This window comes from Eublepharis macularius, chromosome 16, assembly GCF_028583425.1.
Source record: "Eublepharis macularius isolate TG4126 chromosome 16, MPM_Emac_v1.0, whole genome shotgun sequence".
Taxonomy (NCBI): Eukaryota; Metazoa; Chordata; class Lepidosauria; order Squamata; family Eublepharidae; genus Eublepharis; species Eublepharis macularius.
Genome location: NC_072805.1, coordinates 20,013,570 through 20,037,053, shown reverse-complemented (window position 1 = coordinate 20,037,053; position 23,484 = coordinate 20,013,570). Strand labels below are relative to the sequence as shown.

General features: G+C 45.5%; 1 protein-coding gene across 1 annotated transcript in view; it reads left to right on the top strand.

Moving 5' to 3' along the window:
- The window catches only part of CPNE2 (copine 2), a 148,691-nt gene that overhangs the window by 45,378 nt on the left and 79,829 nt on the right, over positions 1–23,484 (top strand). Inside the window, exons 3-4 of the mRNA XM_055000585.1 lie at positions 20,431–20,610; positions 23,377–23,451. Coding sequence (XP_054856560.1) covers positions 20,431–20,610; positions 23,377–23,451 — 255 coding nt within the window. The remainder of the gene's footprint in view (positions 1–20,430; positions 20,611–23,376; positions 23,452–23,484) is intronic.

Below are 23,484 nucleotides of genomic sequence, written 5' to 3'. Positions count from 1 at the left end.
TAGTGTATTGGGCCTTTAACGGATGAGTAAAATAAATTTTATTGAAATTGAATATTTTATTGGTATCGGATGTGCTTCCTTGTTTTATCTAATAAACTGTTTTATGACTGCAGTGCAATTTGAACATATAATTGGTAGTGCCTTCATTTGATTGTCCTTCTATTCAAGGACTCCCACAGGTGCACTTTTTGAGGGAACAGGACATCTCAAAACCAAAGATTTTTCCAGTACCTTTACAAGCGTGACTCAGTGATTGGAGAGCTGGAATTAGATTGGGGAGATCTGTGTTCAAATCCCCACTCTGCCATGAAGCTAAAATTAAATTACAGTATCACCATCGGCATGATGACGTTATGTCACTTCCAGGTAAAACCTGGAAGAGACATTACACTGCTCTAGGAATCACCAGAAACTCTATGGTTTTACTTCTGGGAGAAGCCATCCTGAAGTCGCTGCTTTTATCATAATAGAAATAGATGCTTACTTTAAGATCTCCTAACATTTTCTGCGGCTTCTCAGTAATCTGTCATCGGATTGAGCCCCCATCTCATCCATTTTGTGATTGGCCTTGCCCCTCCCATGTCATCCATTTTGTTGTGTTGCCTACTATATGTCTTTAAAAGTCCAAGAGTCCCCACAGGTTGACAAGGTTGGGAACCTCTGAGAGTTTTGTAGCCTTGACTTCCTTGGTGGTCTCCCGTCCAAATGGAGGGCTGACCCTCCTTAACTTAGGAGATCTGATGAGATCTAGTTAGCCTGGACCATCCAAGTCAGGGAAAATGAAAACTGGCTGTTAGTAATTTGGAGTAAATCATGGAAGTTGCTAGTTAACCTTAGTTTTTTTGGTGTCTCTTCTGGTTTAATGTGCATTGTCTGTACTTTCTTGATTATAAACCAGTGGGGAGGATTTGTTCCTTTTTCTAAATAGTACCTGGTGATTTTAGGTGCTTACTTTATAAATAACGATAGCTAAAAACAGTGCGTGTTTTAGATGCCGTTTTGAGAAGTCTCCACATATGTTCCAGCTCCTTTACCTGGTGCACGTCTGAAATTTTTCAGCTTACCTGAAGCAACAGCTTTAGCTTTCCATAATGCACCTGCTTAAGTGAATAATTTTTAAATCACTTCTGCTAAAGTTATTTTAATACGGAAAGCTTGTTTACCCAGAACATTTTAAGGGGGTGTTATGTAAATTTTTTAAAAGCAATTTTCTTTGTTGGTGGCTTAATTAAATTGTTCCTAACGATCCTTATACAGCTTGCAACACTTAATTAGCGAAGAGCAAATTGTGTTGCAAACAAACATATGTTAGCCAAGGTGGTTGAATGGCGGGAATCAGGACACCGTTAGGCATGTTGTACCTTGGAGGATCCCAATTTTCCCCAAGGATCAGGGCTAGTGGCATAGGAGGGAACTGCCTTGGTGCATGAGCTATCTCATGCCCAGTGCAGGAGGCACACATCTTGCAATCAGCTAAAGCTGGTTGCAAGAAACCAAGAGAACAGTAGGTAAAGTTTCTGCCTGTTTTCTTAGAGGGGATTGCATGCTCATCCCAGTATATGTCTGTAGTCATTAAAACAGAATGACAAGAGTGTTTGAAAGTAGCCATTTTGGCATTTCTTCCACTGAAAGGCTAATTGTCACAAAGTACTGTGCAACTTGTTCCGTGCCATCCTAGGAACTCTGCTGTGCAAGCTAAAGAGGAGTCCCTCGGCCACTCACCTTCGGCACCTGAATGGTCTGCCACTTGGAGGAAGCTTGCTTGCAGCTGTGGGGAATTGTCGTCGTGAACATGGGAGGAATATGGCAGCGCACAACTTTATTTTATTTATTTATTTAATGTCATTTATAGTCCGCCTTTCTCACCGAGACTCAAGGCAGATTACACAGTGTGAGATTAGTACAGTCAATATCAGGAACATTTCCATAAACAATGCCATAGAGTAAATAGATACAAGTTCACAAAGACATAGCATTGGTAGGAAACGAATACAGCATAGTGGTAAGGTATTGGCTAAGTGCTGTAATAAAGAACCTGTCTATCTAGCATAGTGGTAGGGTCTGTGGTTCCTAAGTCCTAACTCATTAGCGGATCATCTGAGATCCCCTCCCTACAATACAGCCCTCCTATCCGAGTAAAAAAGCCTTCTTGAATAATACAGTTTTGCGTCGTTTGCAGAAAGCCAGGAGAGTGGGGGCTTTCCTGACCTCAGGCAGGCTGTTCCACAGGGTAGGGGCCACCACAGAGAAAGCCCGTGTATGGGCTGCTGTTGATTTCACCCATGTGCAGGCTGACACCTGCAAGAGACCCTGTTTGCAAGAGCGAAGCTGCTATGAAGGAGCATGGGGAGGGAGGCGGTCCCGTAGGGATGCCGGACCAAGGCTGTGATTGGCCATGATTGGCTTGAAGCCAGTGCAGACATTGTTAAATCCCAAACGAGACATGATTACATGCAGATTACAGAGTACAGATGGAGGGAGAAAAAGGTAATAATAAAGTATAGGATATCAAATGAACAATGTAATAGGTGTAAGAGTACAAAACTGATAATGTGAGCAACAATATTTATTTATTTATTTATTTATGTCATTTATAGTCCGACTTTCTCACCGAGACTCAAGGCAGATTACATAGTGTGAGATTAGTACAGTCAGTATCAAGGACATTTCCATAAACAATGTCATAGGATTTTACGAAGACATAGCATTAGTAAGGATCCAATACAGAGTTGAAGAATTGCTGAAACAGAACATAATCAAGTCTAGGACTGACATTAGACAACATGAAGCACAGGTAGTATATAGGAGTACATATTTAAAGCAATAGTAGGTAAGGCAACATAGGGGTGAAGTCTGTGGTCCCTAACTCATTAGCGAAGCATCTGAGATCCCCTCCCTACAATACTTCCCTCCTATCTGAGTAAAAAGCCATTTTGAATAATTGGGTTTTGCATCGTTTGTGTAAAGCCAGGCAAGTGGGGGCTCTCCTGACCTCCTCCAGCAGGCCGTTCCAGAGGATAGGGGCCACCACAGAGAAAGCCTTTGTACGGGCTGCTGTTGATTTTGCCCATGTGCAGAATGGCACCTGCAAGAGACCCTGTTCAGATGAAAAATGTGAACATAGGATTGCCAGCCAGCGGGAGTCAGGGTATGTGTATGTGGAAGGATTTCATAGGGTTTCCAGCAGGGCTTTTTTTCAGCTGGAACGCGGTGGAACGGAGTTCCGGAACCTCTTGAAGATGGTCACATGGCTGGTGGCCCCGCCCCCTGATCTCCAGACAGAGGGGAGTTGAGATTGCCCTCTGCGCCACTCTTTTCCCAGAAAAAAAGCCCTGGTTTCCAGTGATTCCTAGAACAGGGTGATTTATGATGTAATGTTGAAGTCCAATGATTTTTATTTCCCCCTCTCTTATTGGAGTGCTGGCAGGCAGTGGGAGCTGGGGGTGGGGGATCTGGGGGTGTGCAAATGGCAAGCCTGAGTATAAGATATACCATAAGCAATGCAAATGAAGAATGCAATAGGGTAAGGAATACGAAGTTAAATGACAATCTCAACAGCCAGCTGCCCAGGCTGGCATAGCACAAGCAATGCAGAATGTGGGATTACAAAGGTACGAAGCAATATGGGATCTGCTCCTCATTCCCCTATGAAGGCACCTTTCTGAACCCTTCTGTCCCACTGCAGATCAATTCCATTAAGAATTCCCTCCTGAACATTTCCGTTTTGCACATTTTGGTTAATGCATGACTTGGCCCTAGTTCAGTTGTTTTTGTTGGAAGAGGAGAATTCAGTGCTGTTCCTTTCCTCTGGTTTCAGAGGGGGACAAACCAAAGAGTTAGAAAGAGAGGTCAGGGCACTCTGTTTACTGCTCTGACTGTCCTTTGATATGTAGATTGCTATTCCCAGGATTTCCTCCTCTTGACTTTCTCCCTCTTACCTCTTCTCTTCCTGGCATTGTTCCGGGCAACATCTCTCTCCTCCTTCTCCCTCCATCTTGGCAGCATGGATGCAGGACTTGTCCTAGCATCCATGTCCATCTTTAGACTAGATAGGTAATTAGGATCTGTCTCTTCTCCTTTTCTGTCAGAGTATGGAGTTCCTACAATAAAGAACTCTTATTTCATTTCTAAATATAAAGCAAGTGTATGATTTATTTTCTCTCCTGCACACACATCGGCCAGCAGAATGAGTTCACAACCGCCTATAATCACGCTTCCTATTCCAAACGATAGACTCTGCTGACGGCCCATACATGGAATCCTTTAATTAGGTTTCTTGGGCCTACATAACAATTTATTTATCAGTTTTCCTGGTGTGAAATGACACAGGGAGGATATTATTTGCCCAGATAGGTCAGGAAAATGGTATAGGGGAAGGCTGAAGTGTCTCCTCCTTTCCACACTGTGGCCCTTTTCCAAATCATGCCCCTCTGGCACTTTGGCAGCTGCTGTGAGCCTGTGTGGTGGTCAGGTGTTAAATACCCCATCTCCTCCAGGCCTCAGTAAGACCATTGTGTTTGATAAAGGGATTTAGGATTGTACCTAGCTTCCTTTCCCACAGTCCTTTCCTCTTGGTTGTGAATTTTTCCATCTGTCCTCCCTAAGCACTTTCAAGCTTTTTCCTCCGTTTTCCTAACCATGATTAAAACTGGCAATACGTTACAAGAAACCAGAATGAAGGGCAGAGAGAGGGACTTGCACATCAGGAGGAATTGCACAGTCCCGCTGTCCATTCCTTGTCCCTTAATTCTAGGTCAAGCTAGGATTATGTTTATTTAAAACATCAGTATGCCTTCTTTCTACCCAAAATAGTGTCCCTGAGGTGGCAAGAATTAAAAAAACTTTGAAACAATTTAAAACAACATTTTGAAACAATTTAAATTTAAATCAACATTTAAACTAGTATTAATAAAATTCAGTAAACACACACACAAACAGATCACATTCCTTAGGCGTGTGTGAAATTTCCTGTTTATTTCCACGGATGTTTCTGACTTGATGAAAATCGTGGACAGGATGTGATGTCAGCAGTTGTGTTGCTGTTTGGGGTGGGGCAAAGAGCGGGGAAGGGTTCTTGCCCTCACACTCCACTTGAAGGTTCTGGAAGAAGCTGGCTGTGGGAAGCAAGGATGGATACTAGCCTAGCATCTCCTTGTGGAAGTTTTAATCGAGCTGAGTGAGGATATATATTTTAATGGATCATTGTGAGTCTTTTGAGTTTCTTACTGGAAAAAAAAGGCAGCTTCTCAGTCCTTAAATAAATAAATGTAAATATTTTCTGGTACTTAATTTTTAAAACATTTTGTGCTGTATTTTTTTCTGAGTCATGCCTTTGGCACACATTCCAAAAGAACTGGCCGCGTGACCAAATGGTGATTACATTTGTTTCTGAAAGCAAGAAAATCTGTCCCCTCTTTCTTAATTTGCAGTGTGGCACAGGGTCACTTTGTACCCACATTCTGGCCGTACTCCAAGATAGAAGAATGCTTAAGCCTATTTAAATCAGTGCCTTTAAGCATATCTTAAGTCTAAAGTTGGATAATGAGCTGTTTCTTTCCCTCAAGTGTGCAGAATTTATGGGGTGGATCTTGTATTTTAATCCAAGGCAGTGTACTTAGGAAGCTGGGATGTTTCATGCAGGATATTTAAGCAGAACGGTCCAGAAAAGCTCGTGCACACACGTAGGCAATGGGGTTGCAATTCCTAGCTGGCACCCCCGCGGCACTGCGCACTCCCATGCGCAGCAGCCACTGGGATCGGGCCCGTTTTGGCCCAGATCAGGGCTGCTGCGGAGCACGGAAGCAATTCAGCATTATGCCAATGTGTGAAACAGAAAGTGATGTTATTGTGTTGGGGCAGCACTCTAGGATGAATCATTGTATCAGGGTGACAACCTTGGGGTGAATCCTAGAGTGTCACGCTGATATCGCTTCCAGTTTCACATTGGAAGTGATGTGTGATGCCAAGCCTACCCTCCCCCTTTTCCTCCTGAGGCCATGTCAAGCAAATGGTCCAAAGTCACCCAGTAAGCTCGCACGGCAGACTGGGGATTCGAACCTGGTTTCTTGGACTTTTTTTTTTAGTACAGCCAGGTTTAGACACATGCACCCCCCCCCACACACACACATACACTAAAGCTATTCCTTGTTCCTCCCCCTGCGGCCTGGCCCCTACTGCCATGTGCTTGCAATGTGGAGCTCCCCTTCCTAATATTAAGCTCCTTATGCTGTCTCATCCTTTTCTTTGTGCCAGGGTCATATGACATCCTGTCATGTGCATGTTGCTTGGTGGGTCCATGGTAGGGTTGCCAAGTCCCCTGACCCTCCTGGCGGGGGGAACACTGATACTTACCTTAATCATCTTGTGCATGCACTCCCAGCAGGACGCAAGGACGTTACTTCCTTAAGTGACATCATTGCGCCTGGTGTCAGGCATGCTCCTGCCCTTCACAGAGCATTCCCTCTGCTGGGCATGAAGATGTCACTTAAGGAAGCTACATCATCCTGACCAGCAGGAGTGTACCTGCTGCACATTGGCCTGGGAGGTTTTTTGCCTCCTGGGCCCGTTCCTCGGGCCTCCCTCCCCGTCAGCCAGGTGAGTGGCAGCGAGGAACAGAGGCTGGGAGCAGGTAATCCTCCGCTCCCACATGGGCACCTGGCAGCCCTAGTCCCATGTCCCATAAAGCTGCTTTAGATTGAATATGACAAACAATCCACAACAGTAAGGTCTACAGACCAACACAATGTAATTAATTTCTGGGATTTCTGATATCTGGTTTCCATATGGAGATAGAAGAGTGAGTGAAGCATCTCGGAACTGCAAAACCACCAATATTCTGCGCCCTTGAAAAAGAAATCCCGAAACAGGAGTTCAGCTTGAGCCCTGTTGAACGTGTGGTAGCCCTCCTTCCTCCCTACGGGTTTGGCATCCCAGCTGCGGATTCTTCCGGTCGGGATCTGGTCATTGGAACGTGTTTGTCAGAGACCGCTGCAGTCAAGAAACAAGGAATATAATTTTCCTTGTCCACTTTTCCTACAGGAAAAGTGTTTTTGCCATATATCAAAGGAATTACTGATCAGATGGGAAAGCTTGTGAAAAAGCAAAACCTTCAAGCAGTATTCAGACCTACCCGAAAAATACAACAGATGCTACGTTCAGCAAAAGACAGTAGAGACCCCCTCACCTCTGCAGGAGTATACCGTATACCCTGCAGCTGTGGACAAGTTTACATCGGGACCACAAAGCGTAGCATCCAGACAAGAATAAAAGAACATGAAAGACACTGCAGACTTGGACAACCTGAAAAATCAGCAGTGGCTGAACATAGCCTAACTCAAACAGGGCACAGTATCTTATTCCAGGACACCAAAATACTGGACAACACTTCCAACTACTTTGTCAGACTGCACAGGGAAGCCATTGAAATTCACAAGCATAAGCAAAACTTCAACAGGAAAGAAGAAACTTTAAGAATGAACAGAGCATGGTTTCCAGTTCTGAAAAACACCAGGCTAACAAAACACTCTATACTCGACAATAGCCCTGCAGAGAAGATTAGCACATCAAGTACCAATGCATATGCAAAAGAACCTCCTCAGGATACAGTGAAGCCTCCCGCCATTAGCATTCCACACCCTGGGAAACTCTTACAGGAGGACTCAGCTCAACCCCACCCCTCCTGAGTAGATACAAATGACCTGCCAACATCTTTTCCACACTGTGACACTGAGAGATCTCTGTCTTTTGGTGCTACACCTCTGAAGATGCCAGCCACAGCTGCTGGCGAAACGTCAGGAACTACAATGCCAAGACCACGGCAATACAGCCCGGAAAAACCACAACCATCGTTCTCCGTCCGTGAAAGCCTTCGACAATACATCAATATAATTTTCACTTATTGAGAGGCTCTATTGGGACTGCATACCTTGGGGGAGGTTTGGCTTATTGGTTTGTGCATACTTTTTGTGTTGAATTGCGATACCAAAGGAGTTGGCATTATCAGCCTCATAAAAATGAAACTTTATATAAAGGTTTTTGGCAACTTTTGCCACAATAGTGTGTTTGCCTAAGTAATTACATTGTGTTGGTCTGTAGACCTTACTGTTGTGGGTTGTTTGTCACATACTCTTGTTACCACACAGTGTTGCCCTTTGTATTTGCCTTTGCGTTAGATTGGAGGCAGTGTGATTCATAAAAAATGCTTTTCAACGCTGGCCTTGAGTTCTAATCCTAGTGCAGCTGTGAAATTACCAGATGGTCTAGTCATTTGCTTTCAGCCCGATGGTTCGACTGGGTTAGTGGTACAGTATGAATGGGCTGCGAGGAAGAATGAGTCAAGAAATACTGTTACATGTGTTGAGACTTAATGGAGAATGGCATGCTACAGATTCTGCTAAAATGAATAAAAATGCACGAATATGGCAAAAATAAATGTTAGGATGCAGCCTACTGTTGCAGTATAACACATCATTCAGTGTAACTCCAAACAAGTAACAATCAATTCTGAGTTCCTAGGTTGTGCTATGTAATTACTACTAATACGTAGCTGATGATTTGATTGCTATCCTCCCAAAAGATCGTGTAGGAAGCTGTTTTGAGGAGATAACGTTCATTTTCTACTCCCCCCCCCTCCTTGACAGCTGGTCCACAGTAACGTGCTGTTCCATTTCCCTACCAATCTTCCCTGTATTTTTAGCAAAATTACCATATTGTTGATGTGCTTTTCCAAACATTTCTCCTATTTTTTAAAATAAATTTCAGCAGAGCTTCACTCCCTTCTTCCCCCCTCCTTGTTTGACTCTCTCCCCCCCCCCCTTCCCCCTCACTGGGTGTCTATTCATAGCTCTCAAATGTTGGCAAGTTTTGGTTACATATTTTTTTCCTTCACCCTTCCCCAGAGCTCATAGACTGCAGAGTAAAGACAGAATTGTGCACTCAATGAGCATTTCATAACTACAGAAAGCAAGAACTAGTGGTTAGAATAGGCGGATTGGATGTTGTTTAGAGATGCTCTAAATAGTAAGGCCAAAATAGCTTGGAGATGAGATGACATGACTCAACTTGAATTGATTTCTTTAGTTTGTCTGGCCTTGGATGGAGAAGCTCCTAGGCTAATTTAAGTGTAAAGCGTGGGCCTCCCATTTGCCCACTGGGGTAGGGAACTACCGGCCCAATTTCCCTCCCCTGAGGAACTGAGGAGTGAGACAAAAAATGGGCTACACATAGTGATGCTCTAGGAATTTCTCCTAGAGCCAAGCTACAAGTGATGAATGACACAGGTTGGACACTGGTCAGCTTCCCTCAAGTTTTGATGGGAAATGTAGGCATCCTGGTCTTGCAGCTTGGCTCTCCATTTAATTGAAGTTTACAGAGCGGCAGTCTATGGGAGGGAGAACATGTGGTCGGGAGGGGAGTGCAGGCATCGGGCTCTTGCTGGGCAACCCCCTTCCCCTCTGCTGGGAAGGGGTTTCTGTAAACTTCAATTAAATGGAGAGCCAAGCTGTAAGACCAGGACGCGTACATTTCCCATCAAAACTTGAGGGAAGCTGACAAGTGTCCAACCTGTGTCAGGCATCACTTGTAGCTTGGCTCCTAGTCTCCTTGGAGAGGTACCCTAGAGTGTCACTCTGAAGCTACGTCACATCCTCCCCAAACTTTGCCCTCCCCAGCATTTGCCAAGGCAGAATTGGGAAACCCGGTAAGGCCGGGGTAAACAACCCCCCAGCGCGTATTGACAGTGGCACACCAGCCATTTTGTTTGGCACTCAGGGCCCAAAGCAAATCTCTGAAATGCTGCCACGGCTGTTGAGGCATGGCTTCCTCCAGGCTTGTCTCGCCAAATATAACTCTTCTTTGTAAACCACTCTGAGTGGGCATTAAGTTGTCCTGAAGGGCGGTATATAAATTGAATGTCGTTATTATTATTATTATTATTATTATTATTCTCCCCTCCTCCCTCTGTTCACTGGTGCGCCACTGCTGTTTTTTGACACCTGGGTTTAAAAAGTTGCCTGTGCCTGGTACAAGTTCTTTCTGCCTCTCCTACACCGTCTTTCACAGTCTAAGCATGGTACATGATCCTCCCCCAGCTCTACGTTTGAAGTGGTGTGGTCCAACGAAGGCTCTACCATGAGCTTTTAAAGCCGCTGCCTTTCTTAACTGTTACATCGGACTGAGCTGTTGATTTCAACTTGATGAAGCAGCCGTACATTAAGTCAGAACACTGAGGGCCAAACTACAAGTGACGCCTGACACAGGTTGGACCCTTGTCAGCTTCCCTCAAATTTTGATGGGAAATGTAGGCAGCTTGGCGGAATGTTGGCCAAGTGACAGTTGAAAAGTCCATTGGACAGCAGTCAGAGAGCCAAGCTGCAAGACCAGGACGCCAACATTTCCCATCAAAACTTGAGGGAAGCTGACAAGTGTCCAACCTGTGTCAGGCGTCACTTGTAGCTTGGCTCTGAGCCATCTAACTCAGTATTGTCTTCTCTGATTGGCAATAACTTTCTGAGCTCTCAGGTGGAAGAAGGTCTTCCCTAATGCCTTTTGCCAGGTGAGACTGGGGATCGAACCGTACTCCTTTTGGCATGAAAAGAATGTGCACTGTCACCGAGTGTCCCCATATTATGCTGCTTTCTTCGCCTAGAATGTATCTGAGAGAGAGTGTGTGTAGTATATTATATTAGACTTATTGGACTCTCTCGGACTTATTCTACAGCAATGAAGGTGAACACCTCCTTTGCATTTATTTAAATTTATTCATTAAAAGCATAAACCTGCCTTTCTTCCAGGTAATGGGACTCTTGGTGGGTAACTTCAGTAAAAACGGTAATCCTTGAAAACAACAACATTAACTGCCATCTTTTTTTTAAAAAAATGCTGTGGGCAGACATATGGAATCGGCAATGGGACAAACAGCTGAGTCCTGCAGTGGTTTTTGCTGCTGAAAATCAGAGAGGGAAGGCACCACAGTCCACAGCTGATCCTCTCCCCCAGATTTTAAGATGAGTCCCAGTCAGACATTTTTTATAATTTTACTTTATTTATACTCCACCTTTCTTGCCAATAGGGACCTGAGGTGGCTTACATAATTCTCCTTTCCTTCATTTTATCCCCACAACAACCCTGTGAGGTAGGTTAGGCCGAGAGAGTGACTGGCCCAAGGTCATCCAGTGAGTTTCAAGCTTAGACCTCCCAGATCCTAGTCCTTCACTCTAACCACTACACAATGCTGTCTGTCTTGGAACCACCAACCTGATAACTCTCTTGTAACACGCACCCAAGAAGGTCCCAGATGAAGTCTTTGACATCTCCATATAGAGGTTTTCAGGTAACTGGTCCTGGGGGAAATTCTTTTGCTACCAGTCAGAGTGACCAGTGCTCAGTTAGATGTGCCATTGATATGCCATCTTGGAATGTACGATATATTTTGGACACAATCCTATTCATTTGTTGGTTAGGCCAGCTTCGGTCTTGCAAGTGTTGTCAGTTGGGCAGGGATCACAAGGGTCTCTAGGTTCTGAAAATCACTCCTTGCCTTTTTATGCCAGTTTGGTGTAGTGGTTAAGAACGTGGGACTCTAATCTGGAGAGCCAGGTTTGATTCCCCACTCCTCCACTTGAAGCCAGCTGGGTGACCTTGGGCTAGTCACAGTTGTCTGGAGCTTTCTCAGCCCCACCCCACCTCACTGGGTGTTTTGTTGTGGGGATAATAACATACTTTGTAAACCGCTCACAGTGGGTGTTAAGTCATCCTGAAGGGCGGTATATAAATCGAATGTTGTTGTTGTTGTTGTTATTTTTCCTCTCATGGAGTATCAGTTGCTGGCTGCTTGTGATTGGTTCATTTTTATAGTGTGCGCACACACAAAAACAAGGCTACAAATGAAGGCGGCAGGGTTGCCAATCTCCATGCAGGGTCTGGAGATCTCCTGGAATTACAACTGATTTCCAGATGATAGACATCAGTTCCCCAGGAAAAAGTAGCAGCTTTCGAGGGTGGAATCTATGGCATTAAACCCTGCTGTGGTCCCTCCCTTCCCTAAACCCCACCTTTCAAGGTTCCACCCCCAAATCTCCAGGAATTTCCTAGCTTAAGAGTTTGCAACCCTATAAGGCCCACAGGTTTGCTGTGAGGGTTGGAGAAGCGGTATCTGGGAAACAAAACCATCACAGTACCTCTGAGTGCTTGCTTTCCTATACTCCTCTCCCAGGCCAGGCGGTCTATGCTCTGGTATGTTGAATGGAACCCACTGATTTAAGTTTTCAAGTCTAAATTTACCATTTGTTTCCATTTTAGAAACAAGTGACTCTGCAAAGATTTTTGGGTGGGAAAGGGCTTCTGAGGTGAATGTGCGTTGGATAGTCACGATCTAGTAAAAGGAGTACCTCCCACCCCTTTCGACTTGCTTTCTTGACAAGCACCATGTTGTTTTGCTTCTGGAAGTAAATGAAAAGCTATACTAGGCAAGTTTTATCTGAGTTCCATGTGGCTGAGGTTTGTATATAATAAGCTGCGCTCTGGGTACCAGCCAGACCTTGGCAGTTCCAAACAAGAGTTCATTTTCAGATTAGGGAAGGTGTTGGTACCTAAGTGACTGAGCGGGCCTCAGCAATGTCATGGTTTTCCAGGGCTTTTAGCCAAGAAAAGCATGTCAGGACAGGGAGGCCTTGTGTGTTTGGAAGCTTTTTGGCTCAGACAGTAAAGAGCTGCATTAATCTGAGAGCGGCAGCCCAGCACACACCATGCCACGCTTGGCAATTGACACTCCCTGGGCACGTACTCTCTTCGTTCGGGTTGCATTTAACATTTTGATAAAATCACTCCTGCAATTTTGTGTGTTTAAGAGCTTTATCTTGGGATGATTGAAGCGGTGTGGAAATGGGGCCACTACGTCACTTTTTCCCTTGAAGTTCTTTTCGAGGCAAGGCTTCATCCTGCTATGTAATTTAGCAGCAAGACCTTTAATGGATAATAAGAGAAATGATGGAATGGTGCTTTGTTAGGAGCGGTGCCTGCTGACCAAGAAGAAGGGTGACAATGCCAGACGTGTAGGAGCTTGGACCTGGTTATGAGTGATGGGTGTGTGTGTGTTACATGCACAGAGGTGTCCCTTATTGTTATTTCTCAGGTTGCCTTGCCTTGGCCCTTGCCTGGATGGCCCAGACTAGCCGATCTTGGAAGCTAAGCAAGGTCAGCTCTGGTTAGTACTCTGGTTAGTACACCAAGGAAGCACAGAGACAGGCAATGGCAGACCCCCTCTGTTCATCTCTTGTCTTGAAAACCCTTTGAAGGGTTGCTCTTGAGGGGCTGTGGCTGGACAGCACTTTACATCTACATATTGCTTCAACTTACGTGTTGAGGCCGAAGGAGCATCAGGTCTTTGCTGTCAGGTTTTGGCTAGACCAAAGAAATAATCACTTTGGGAACCTCAAGGCTGAGGGATGGTGCCTTCCTTTGGAAAGTTGACCATATTTAAGACTAGATTACATGAGAGCTTTTAAAGTTACTGCTCCAAATGTCATAGATCCAGAGGAGTTAGCTGTGTTAGTCTGTAGTAGCAAAATAATAAAGAGTCCAGTAGCACCTTTAAGACTAACCAACTTTATTGTAGCATAAGCTGACGATGCATCTGACGAAGAGAGAGTGGTGGTTCTCGAAAGGTTATGCTACAATAAAGTTGGTTAGTCTTAAAGGTGCTACTGGACTCTTTACTATTTTGCTCTAAATCTAAAATTCCCCCCTGCCCAAGATGAGACTGGTTCTATTCCTATAGTCCTTCTGGAGCAAATGGAAGATCTTATTCTGCAAATCAAGGTTGTCCTAAGGGTGACGTGGAGCCCAGCTGGAGCAAGTTCCCCCCACCTCCTTTCAGTCTCAAGAGACTTCTGGGTCTTACAAAAACATTCTCAAGCCACTTCCCAAGTTGGCATCTTTGGGTAAGTGTGTGCACCCCCCGCCTCAAATGGGTGCATACCCTAATTTGCCCTGCTCACAGGATGCTTGTAAAGGAAGATGTTTGACCTAGAGTCAAGGCTATCAAACAGGTCTCTGGAGAGGTGGAATATATATCTGCTAAATGAATGGGATGGCCCTTGGTGTGGCGTTTATGTCTCCGAATTCATGTTATTCATCTGTTTTATGGTTTCATGTAAAGTGTGTGTGTGTAAATTAATTAATTCTGTTAGCAGTACATTTGAAATTCTGATCAGTTGGTTTCCTTGAGGAGGTGGAAAGGTGGCAGATAATTGCATGAAATGAAAGAAATTGGAGGCTAGTAATCTTAGCTTACCTTGACCTGGATAGCCCAGGTGAACCTAATCTCTTCAGATCTCAGAAGCTAAGCAGAGTCACCCTTGGTTAGTAATTGGATGGGAGACCTCCAATGACTACCAGGGTTGCAGAGGCAGGCAACGGCAAACCACCTCTCTTAGGCTGTTTTCACACGTCTTTACCCTTGCACAAAATCACACAAAACTCACAAAACAAAGGCATCTTCCTGCTGAGATTTCTGATGGCACCCTGCCATGATTCCGTTTTGTGGTGTGATGTTGTGCCAGGAAGATGCCATTGTTCTGTGAGTTTTGTGCAGTTTTGTATGCAAGTAAAGACGTGTGAAAATGGCCCTTGTCTCTTGTCCTGAAAACCCCACCAGGAGTTGCCGTAACTCAGCTATGATTTCAGGGCATTCTCCACTCCAATCTTAGCCTAGTTTCCGATGCTGGGTCATGAACCATAAGATCAGCCCAACAGTGGAAATGAATGAAAAGGAAAATAGGAAGTTATATCAGCAGATCAGACCACTGGTCCACCAGCTGTAATAGGCAGTGGCTGCCCGAGGCCTTTTCCTAGTCTTGGTAGTTTTAAGTAGAGATGCCAAGGAACATATCAACACCCAAAGCATGGAGCTATGGTCTTTCCTTTAAAAGTGTTCCTCAGGTCCCTTGCTGTTGGAAATCATTATCATTATCATCACAATTATTATTATTAGCATGTGAATGACTGGTCCTTGAGAAGAAGCACTCCCCCCCACCCACACACACACAGTTCCTAGGCTAGGCCGTCACCATCCAATCCTTGTCAATCAGCCACGAAGCACACACTGGGTGACTTTGGGTCAGTTGTGCACTTTTTTTCTTTTTTTCTTAACAAGATTTTCCACCCTGTGTTTCTGCCCTAACAGAGCCACCAAGACGGCCCGCAAAATAAAACATACAGATTAAAATCTGTATTAAAACAAGCTTAGAAATACATCATCAAAACAATTTAGAACCAGAGCTTAAAATAAATACAAAAGATACAAACAACAGTTAAAACTTTGTGGAGGGGGGTAGGGATCAGTGAGGGAGGACCCAGCGAAACAAAATGCCTTCACCCGCTGGCAAAAGATGGCAGCCGCAGGGGACAGGTGAGTCTACCTGGGGAGAGAGTTCCAGAGTGCCACAACTGAGAAGCCGTCTCCCGTGTTGCCACCTGCCTAATCTCAGAAGGGGGCGGCACCCAAAGCAGGGCCTCTGAACATGACTGCAGTAGTCAGGTAGGTTCATAAGGGAGTAGGTGATTCTTCAAGTATGTCGGTCCTAAACCGTATAGTGCTTTGAAGTTCAACACCAGCACCTTGAATTGTGCCCAGAAACAAATCGGAAGCCAGTGCAGATGATGAGACCAAACTGGAGTGATACGTTCCCTACAACCCACTCGAGTCAGCATCCTGGCTGCAGCATTCTATACCGATTGAAGTTTCTGAACACTTTTCAAGGGCAGCCCCGTGTAAAGCACGTTGCAGTAATCTAGCCTAAGCTTAACCAGCTACATAGCTGGAAGTGACATTGTGGTGTTAACCATATAGATATTGGTGATCATTAGAGTGTTGCTAGGAAGTCACTCCCGGTACATACCCGGAACTGACATTGTCGGCATATGTTTGCTCCTGTGGCTCAACCAAGCAACAGGGGAGCCCAGCAGCAGTGGTGGCTACCCTGTCCAGTAAGTTCCTTGGGAAGTGGGGATTGGCACCTGGCTCTCCCTGGTCTTAATCTGACACTCCTAACCACTATAGCACACTGGCTGTCTAATCCTTACCCAACTGCCCTTCTTAGGATATAAGCAGACATGGCAAGTACACTACCATCTTTCTCTGTTTCCCATTCCTTCCTCATCTCCGCATTATGTCTAGTCGAGCACAGTGTAAGTAGTTGTGCCCTGGTGCTCTGAATTGCCCTGCAGCCCATGTTGGGGCTTTCTACATTCTGTGCTAGATGTTGCAAATGAGATTTGGGGGCTGGTGCCGGTTTCATGACTCATGTAATGTGGACTTGGACCCTTAAAATGCAGGTAGAAGGGCATGGTCTCCTATCTGTTATATGCTTATGCATTTAACTCTTCGTTTGTACATGTTCCCTGTTATTCTTTGTGATTCGCTTTCCTGCAATGGAATTATTTTTTTTAAAGGCCAATGAGAATGCAGGACTGTTCTAGGATGGGGTCTTGCTGCAATGTATCCACTGCGCTCCCTAGAAGAGGAGCTCCTGTTTAAATCTCCCCAGACTGATGCTCTCTCTATATGAGATGCCTCAGTGCGGGTTTGTCAAGTGTAGAGAGATGCAATGTTAGCTGGGAAGCCTAGTTTTAAAAGACAGAGCCCTCAGAGCATTTGTTAATTTCATCTTCCTCGCCTGGAAGGCTCTGTCAATTTCACCTCTCCAGTCTAAGACTGTGAGGGATTGCAACCAAAGGGCAGCAAGAAATGGAAATGAGCTGGAGCTGCCTTCCAGAGCTGGACTTAGACCTGGAGAGGTTATAATGGGCTGAAGATTCCCTTCTGGCATTTCACGGCCTCTTCACACAACTCCAGTGTATAGCAAAGCCTTTGCCCTGCCGCTGGCTCTGTCTTTTTAAACTACCCTTCCTGGCTAATATAGCATCTCCTGGCACACGTTCTTCATGTGTCAGATGTCTCCTGTAGAGAGACTCTTGATTTCCATGAGCTATTCAGTATCTTGATCCTTCTGCTTCTTGGGATTGTCAGCATATTTTCTTTCCTTGCCTTTCCTCCACTGTAAAGAGTGCCGTTTCTGAAGTCTTGCACTGGCAAAGGAAATCTAGTTGAGTTTGCCAAAAAACTGTCATTCTTACGGCTTGACTTTTTCTAGGAATGCGAGTCCCATTAAAGAGCTAAGCCAATTATATGAAAGTAAAACTTTGCTGTAGCTCTCCCCTCTTCCCCCGCCCGCTATAATTGAGCAGGTGCCAGCAAGGCAGATGGAGCGAGCGGCGTCAGAACCAGTTCTAGGAAGAGGCCCTGCGCTAGATCCTCACAAAATGCTGCCACCGAGATGACACGAAGTAGGAGGTGTGAGGGATTTTTGCTCCTTTCCTTTCATTGGTTCGGTTTTTAAAAATGAGCATGCAGAGAAGAATTTAGGCACACTCTAAAGCCAGGAAAGCAGAGAGCCTGGAAGCGCATTCTGGATCTGAAATGGCACTGTCTCACGGCAGATGAAACGCTCTGAATATTGAATATTGAACACTAAGGGCCAAGCTAGAAGTGACGAGTTACACTTGAATGCAAGTGAACAGACTCACGTGTAACTCGTCACTTCTAGCTTGTCCCTTAGTTCAGAATTGCAGCCCGCTTGGGCTGTCTCCAAAAACGTTTGCATTTAGTTGCTTTTGAGGGAAGGGGAGCGGGGGGAAGAGGGCTTGCCAAAAATGCTTGTTCTCCCTAAATGTGTCGTTTGAATGTCTCTTGGATGACTAAAAGGACCCAGTTTTCATATGAAAATTTGCAGCCCATCCTAGCAAAGGACTTGGAACAGAAGGAAGATAGAAAGGTTCCAGGGAATTTTAATCAGCAGCAGTTTGCCAGAAGAAGAGAATGGAGGTGCTAGGCAAACAACACCTGGGTGCATTAAAATTTATCTCCAGGAATATTCATGTAGGTTTTGGACCTCAAGAGTACAGGCCTCTGCATGATTTGGTCACACAGATGCCACCTGTTGTTTCTCACTGTGCTGTGTGCCTGGACCTCCCCCCACCCAAAAAAGAATAGTATGAGGGACCACCTCTCTCTCTCTCTCTCTCTCTCTCTCTCTCTCTCTCTCTCTCTCTCTCTCTCTGTCTCTCTCTCTCTCTCTCAATTTAAACCCCCTTTCAAAACCCTCCTTTTTTGTGGAGCTTTTGGCCTTGTTCCTATCCCCAGCTGACATGCAGCTAAAGTATCTTTCCCTTTCATGGTCTTCCTTTCTACTTGGCTTCTTTTGCTGATGAGATTTACAATGCAATCCTAAGCGGAGTTAACTCTAGTCTAAGCCCATTAATTTCAATGGGCTTAGACTGGAGTAACTCTCCTTAGGATTGCCCTGTTAGACTGTAAGCCCCTTGGGGCAGGGATTGGGATTTCTCTATGTTACTCTATAAAGTACCTTGTACAATTTATAACAATACAAACCCCGCATTCTTCAAGGGAAAGCGGCAGGCAGGCTCCAGCTTGCACATATTAAGCGTTCACAATCAAATCAGCAAGAAAAAGCAGCAAATTAGGAAGAAAAGTGGCTGGCAGTCCTGATCAGAATTACAGCACATCTTTGAAACGAGTCGAACTAAACATACTTCTTGTCTCCATCTTTCCCTCATAATACTAATACAGGGGATGAGGGACATTAGTAGGGAAGAATTAGTGGACGGGGAGGCTGCTAACCCTCCCCCCGCCCACCAGTTCTTTTATCAGAAGCTCCAAACTTGGTCTAAGAACAACTTTTTACCTCATGAAATTTGGTGAAGGGGGGATCTGCTCTGAGGGCTGCTAACTCGCTGACTCATCTGGCTGATGGAACAGCCGCAGGAAAGGAAGGACACCTGAAGTACACACAGAGCCAAAACACACGAGAAGAAACACCCAGGTTCAGCACGTGTTCTCTTACCTCAAGGTTTGCCGGGATCTGTAGGCGTCCTGGAAGCTTAAAGTTTAGCATTTACAGAGCAGCAGGAAGGGAAATACAGGCGCCTGCATTTCCCTTCCCCTTCCTGCTGCTCTGTAAATGCTAAACTTTAAGCTTCCAGGACGCCTACACTTCCCAACAAACCTTGAGGTAAGAGAACAAGTTTAGCATTTACAGAGCAGCAGGAAGGGGAAGGGAAATACAGGCACCTGTATTTCCCTCCCTGCTGCTCTGTAAATGCTAAACTTTAAGCTTCCAGGATGCCTACAGATCCCGGCAAACCTTGAGGTAAGAGAACACGTGCTGAACCTGGGTATTTCTTCTGGTGTGTTTTGGCTCACAGAGAGCATGTGATCAGGGGCCCATTCTTCTGTCAGTTTAAACCTCACCGTGACACAATAAACCTCTGAAATAAGCCACTGTGGTATAGGGATTAGAGTGCCAGAGTAGGATCAGGTTCATCTAGCCTCGACCAGGGCCAGAGCTTTTTCGGCTCTGGCACCGGCTTGGTGGAACGCTCTTCCAATGGAGATCCGGGCCCTATGGGATCTGTTATAGTTCCACAGGGGCTGTAAAATGGAGCTGTTCCTCCAGGCCTATGGCTGAGGCATTGGCGAGTCACTGCCTCACTGTCCCTGTCCCGCCATGCCCGCACTGGATATGATCTTATCCTGCTAGTTGCATTTTGCAGCTCTGCAACAGCCTTTTTGGAATTGACTAACAGATGCCTCTGGAGAGTCAGTTTGGTGTAGTGGTTAAGAGCATGGCACTCTAATCTGGAGAACCGGGTTTGATTCCCCACTCCTCCACTTGAAGCCAGCTGGGTGACTTTGGGTCAGTCACGGCTCTCTCAGAGCTCTTTCAGTCCCACCCTCATAGAGTGTTGTAGGGATAATAATAACATACTTTGTAAACCGCTCTGAGTGGGTGTTAAGTTGTCCTGAAGGGTGGTATATAAGTGGAATGTTGTTGTTGTTATGTATTTATTAGTATTTACTTGGTTTTATTGTTTTAATGTAAATTGGACTTGTACTGTTTGATATTATTGTGACCCACCCTGAGCCTGCTTGCGGGGAGGGCAGACTATAAATGGAAGAAATGAAATGAAATTAAAATACCTGCTCCGGCCTGATGCTCACTAGGTGATTCTGGGCCCTGTACTTTTTCTCAGCCTAGCCTATCTCACAAGGTTGTTGTAAGTGTATAGTTAGGCTTCCCAGGTACCCGAAACTTATGGGTAAACTCCCAGCAATTTGCCTCTCTGCTTACTGATCACTGGTGATGGGGAATGAAGCAGGCTGCCCAGAGACTGACTGGCATCGGCAGGTAGCATGGGCAAATGATTGCGTGCGCACTCCTGCACGCCATTCTTTAAGAATTGTCCCTGGCACAATGGCATCGCTTCTGGTGTATCCACCTCCCTTACCCTTTATTAAGTTGTTCAATGGGCCCATTGGTTAGCTCACCTCTCACCCTCCTGTTCTCCTTGTAGATCGACAGGACGGAAACAGCCGTGAACAACCTCAATCCAGCCTTCTCCAAGAAGTTCATCATTGAGTACCGTTTCGAGGAAGTTCAGAAGCTGAAATTTGCCTTGTTTGACCAAGACAAATCGAGCATGCAGCTCTACGAACATGACTTTCTGGGGGAGTTTTCCTGCACCTTGGGAACGGTGAGTGTCACTGCATTCCAGAACGCCGTGAGTTTCATGTCTGCTTTCTGCAGGCATCGCTAGGCCCCCTTGGCAAAACCGTAGTACCAGTTTGTGCAATGAAAGCAGCATAAAGCAGCATAAAGCTGGGTGGAAATTGCTTCCACCCAGAGACATTCTCCGTGTAACTTTCATTGCCGCTATGAATGCAAAGTCATCCACATTGGCAATGGGGCATCTACAAAGAAGTTTTCACTGAATTTTTTTTGCTTCAGGTACCACAACGGTTGTCCTTCTCTCCCAAAGGCATTTGAGGAGCTTTTTAAAAATAAGCAGTTGCAAGATTGTTACAGTGTTATAGCAATTAATTACTGTGGTCTGCAAGGCCCCAACTTACTTACAAAAAATGAAACTCCCAGTGTGCATCTGGTTTACAGGACAAGACGGCAAGCACTATCAGTGATGTAGTTAGGCCCAGGGCTCATTTCGAGGGAGAACACGCAGGAACGCAGTTCCGGCAGTTCCCCAAAGAGGTCACATGTCAGGTGGCCCCGCCCACCTGACTCTTGGCCATTTTGGGCTCGTTTCAGCCTGGACTGGGGCCGAAACAGCCTGGATCGGGCCTCTGATGGGTGGAGGGTCACTCTCCCACTCAGCAGCAGCCCAATCCTGACCATTTTGGGCCCCTTTTTGGCCATCTTCAGCCTCTTTTTGCCATTTTGGGCCCAATTTTGGCCCTGAATGGCCAGGATTGGGTCCAAAACAGCCAGGATAGGTGATGTCAGGGGGTGTGGCACATGCAAATCAGTTATGCTAATGACACACTTCTGATGATGTCAAGGGTGTGACATATGCAAATCAGTTATGCTAATGAGTTCCTCCAGCTCTTTTTCTACGAAATGACCCCTGGTTAGGCCCTTAAGCCTAAGGAAGCACCATCTAAAGTGGTTCAGTATCTAAATACAAGGCACTCGATCCTACCCAGCCCTGAATCAGCTCCTGACAGTAAAGTCTTCTCAAGGGACTGCGCCACCTCCATTTTCTCATGAGTAGTGACTTCTTTGTAATCACCTCTTTGTGAATATTTTCCCCAGACTTCTCTTTGAGGAGGGAGATTCTAAAGTGGAGCCTGAGGAGAACGCTGCCCTGATCTCTTTGTGAGGTGTTTGCTTGGCCGTATTTTGACCTTTGCTCCTTGGTTTTCTTAAGATTTGCCTTAATCCTGCTTCTTATCCGGAGGCCTGAGAGCCTAGCGAATAGACTTCGATGCAGATAATTTGGCAGTGGAGGAGAATGTCCGTTTTTTCTCTCTTTTTAATTTCGTGTTTACGTCAGAGTGCTGTCAGCTTAGTTGGATGGTTGTGATGCACCTGATTTACTTCTGTGGCTGGATTATGAGAACAGATTGGCTGTTTCTGTGACCCCTTAGCAACTTCAGTAGCCGAGTGAACTAGAAAACCAGAAAGGTTAGAGGATAAATCCTTTGGCTTGAGGCATGAACTGCCTGCCTGCTGAGATCAGGAAGAAAAGTCTGAGCTATGTTATGAAAATATCCCCTGTGGAGCAGTGCTAAGAAAATGTCTACTCCATTGTAGTCTTTCTGCCTCTCTTCTCAGCAGTAGGCAAGCCTGAATGTTTTCCACATATCCCAGATTGAAAGGATCAAGAATGGACTTTAGAACTGGGCACATTATAGAAGCATAGAACTGGAAGGGTTCCCAAGGGTCATCTAGTCCAACCCCCTGCATAATGCAGGAAAATCACAGCTACCTCCCCCACCCTGCCCAGTGACTCCTGCTGTATGCTCAGAGGAAGGCGAAAAACCTCCAGGATCCCTGGGCCAATCTGGCCTGGAGGAAAACTCCTTCCTGGCCCTGAAGTGGCAATTGGCATTACCCTGGGCATATAAGAAAGGGCAACCAGAGCCAAGCACCGGCTCATCCCTTCCTGCCCTCCCTCACAATTTGCCTCACTTTGTACTGAGCCTTTTGGTCAAATGGCCATCTAGCCTCTGCTTAAAAACCTCCAAAGAAGGAGAGCCCACCACCTCATGAGGAAGCCTGTTCCACTGTGGAACCTCTCTATCAGGAAGTTCTTCCTAATGTGTAGCTGAAAACTCTTTGGTTTAATTTTAACCAGTTGTTTCTGGACTGATCCTCTGGGGTAACAGAAAACCGCTCCATCCCCTATGTGACATTCCTTCAAATACTTGTGAAGATGGCTATCATATCATCTCTCTGTCATCTCTTCTCCAGGCTAAACATTGAGTCCATTGTACTTGCAAGTCAAACCAACACTTATGTAGCGTGATCTTAACTTGAGATGGGCACGAACCGAAATACAAACCAAAGTTCATGACAAACTGGGCCGGTTCGTGGTTCGTGAACTGGCAGTTTGTCAGAGCCCATTTCTGACGAACCGCCATGAACTTTAGGCTGGTTCGTTTGGTTCATTTTTTGATTTGTCACTGCAGACAGCCTGGCACCTATCGATCAGTTTCCTAGGCAACAGGGGATGGACTTCCTGCAGACCTTCTGCTGACCCAGAAGTGATGATTTGCTGACCTGGATGTGACCAAACAAACCAGATTGGTGAACCGGGGCAGGTTCATGAAAGTTCGTGGTTCGTAGTTTGTGAAATGTGACGAACCACGAACTGCACGGTTTGTTTTTTTCCCGGTTCGTGCCCATCTCTAATCTTAACCATGCGGGATGTCTTACCCCTTAGAACAAGCCTGTCGAATGCCTTTTAGTTTGTTACACAATTTTCTGTTTTCTTTTTCCATAGATTGTCTCCAGCAAAAAAATAACAAGAGCCCTCCTTCTGGGAAACGGGAAACCTGCTGGAAAAGGAATGATTACGGTATCGTATCTAAGAGAAGGCTTGAATCCTGGA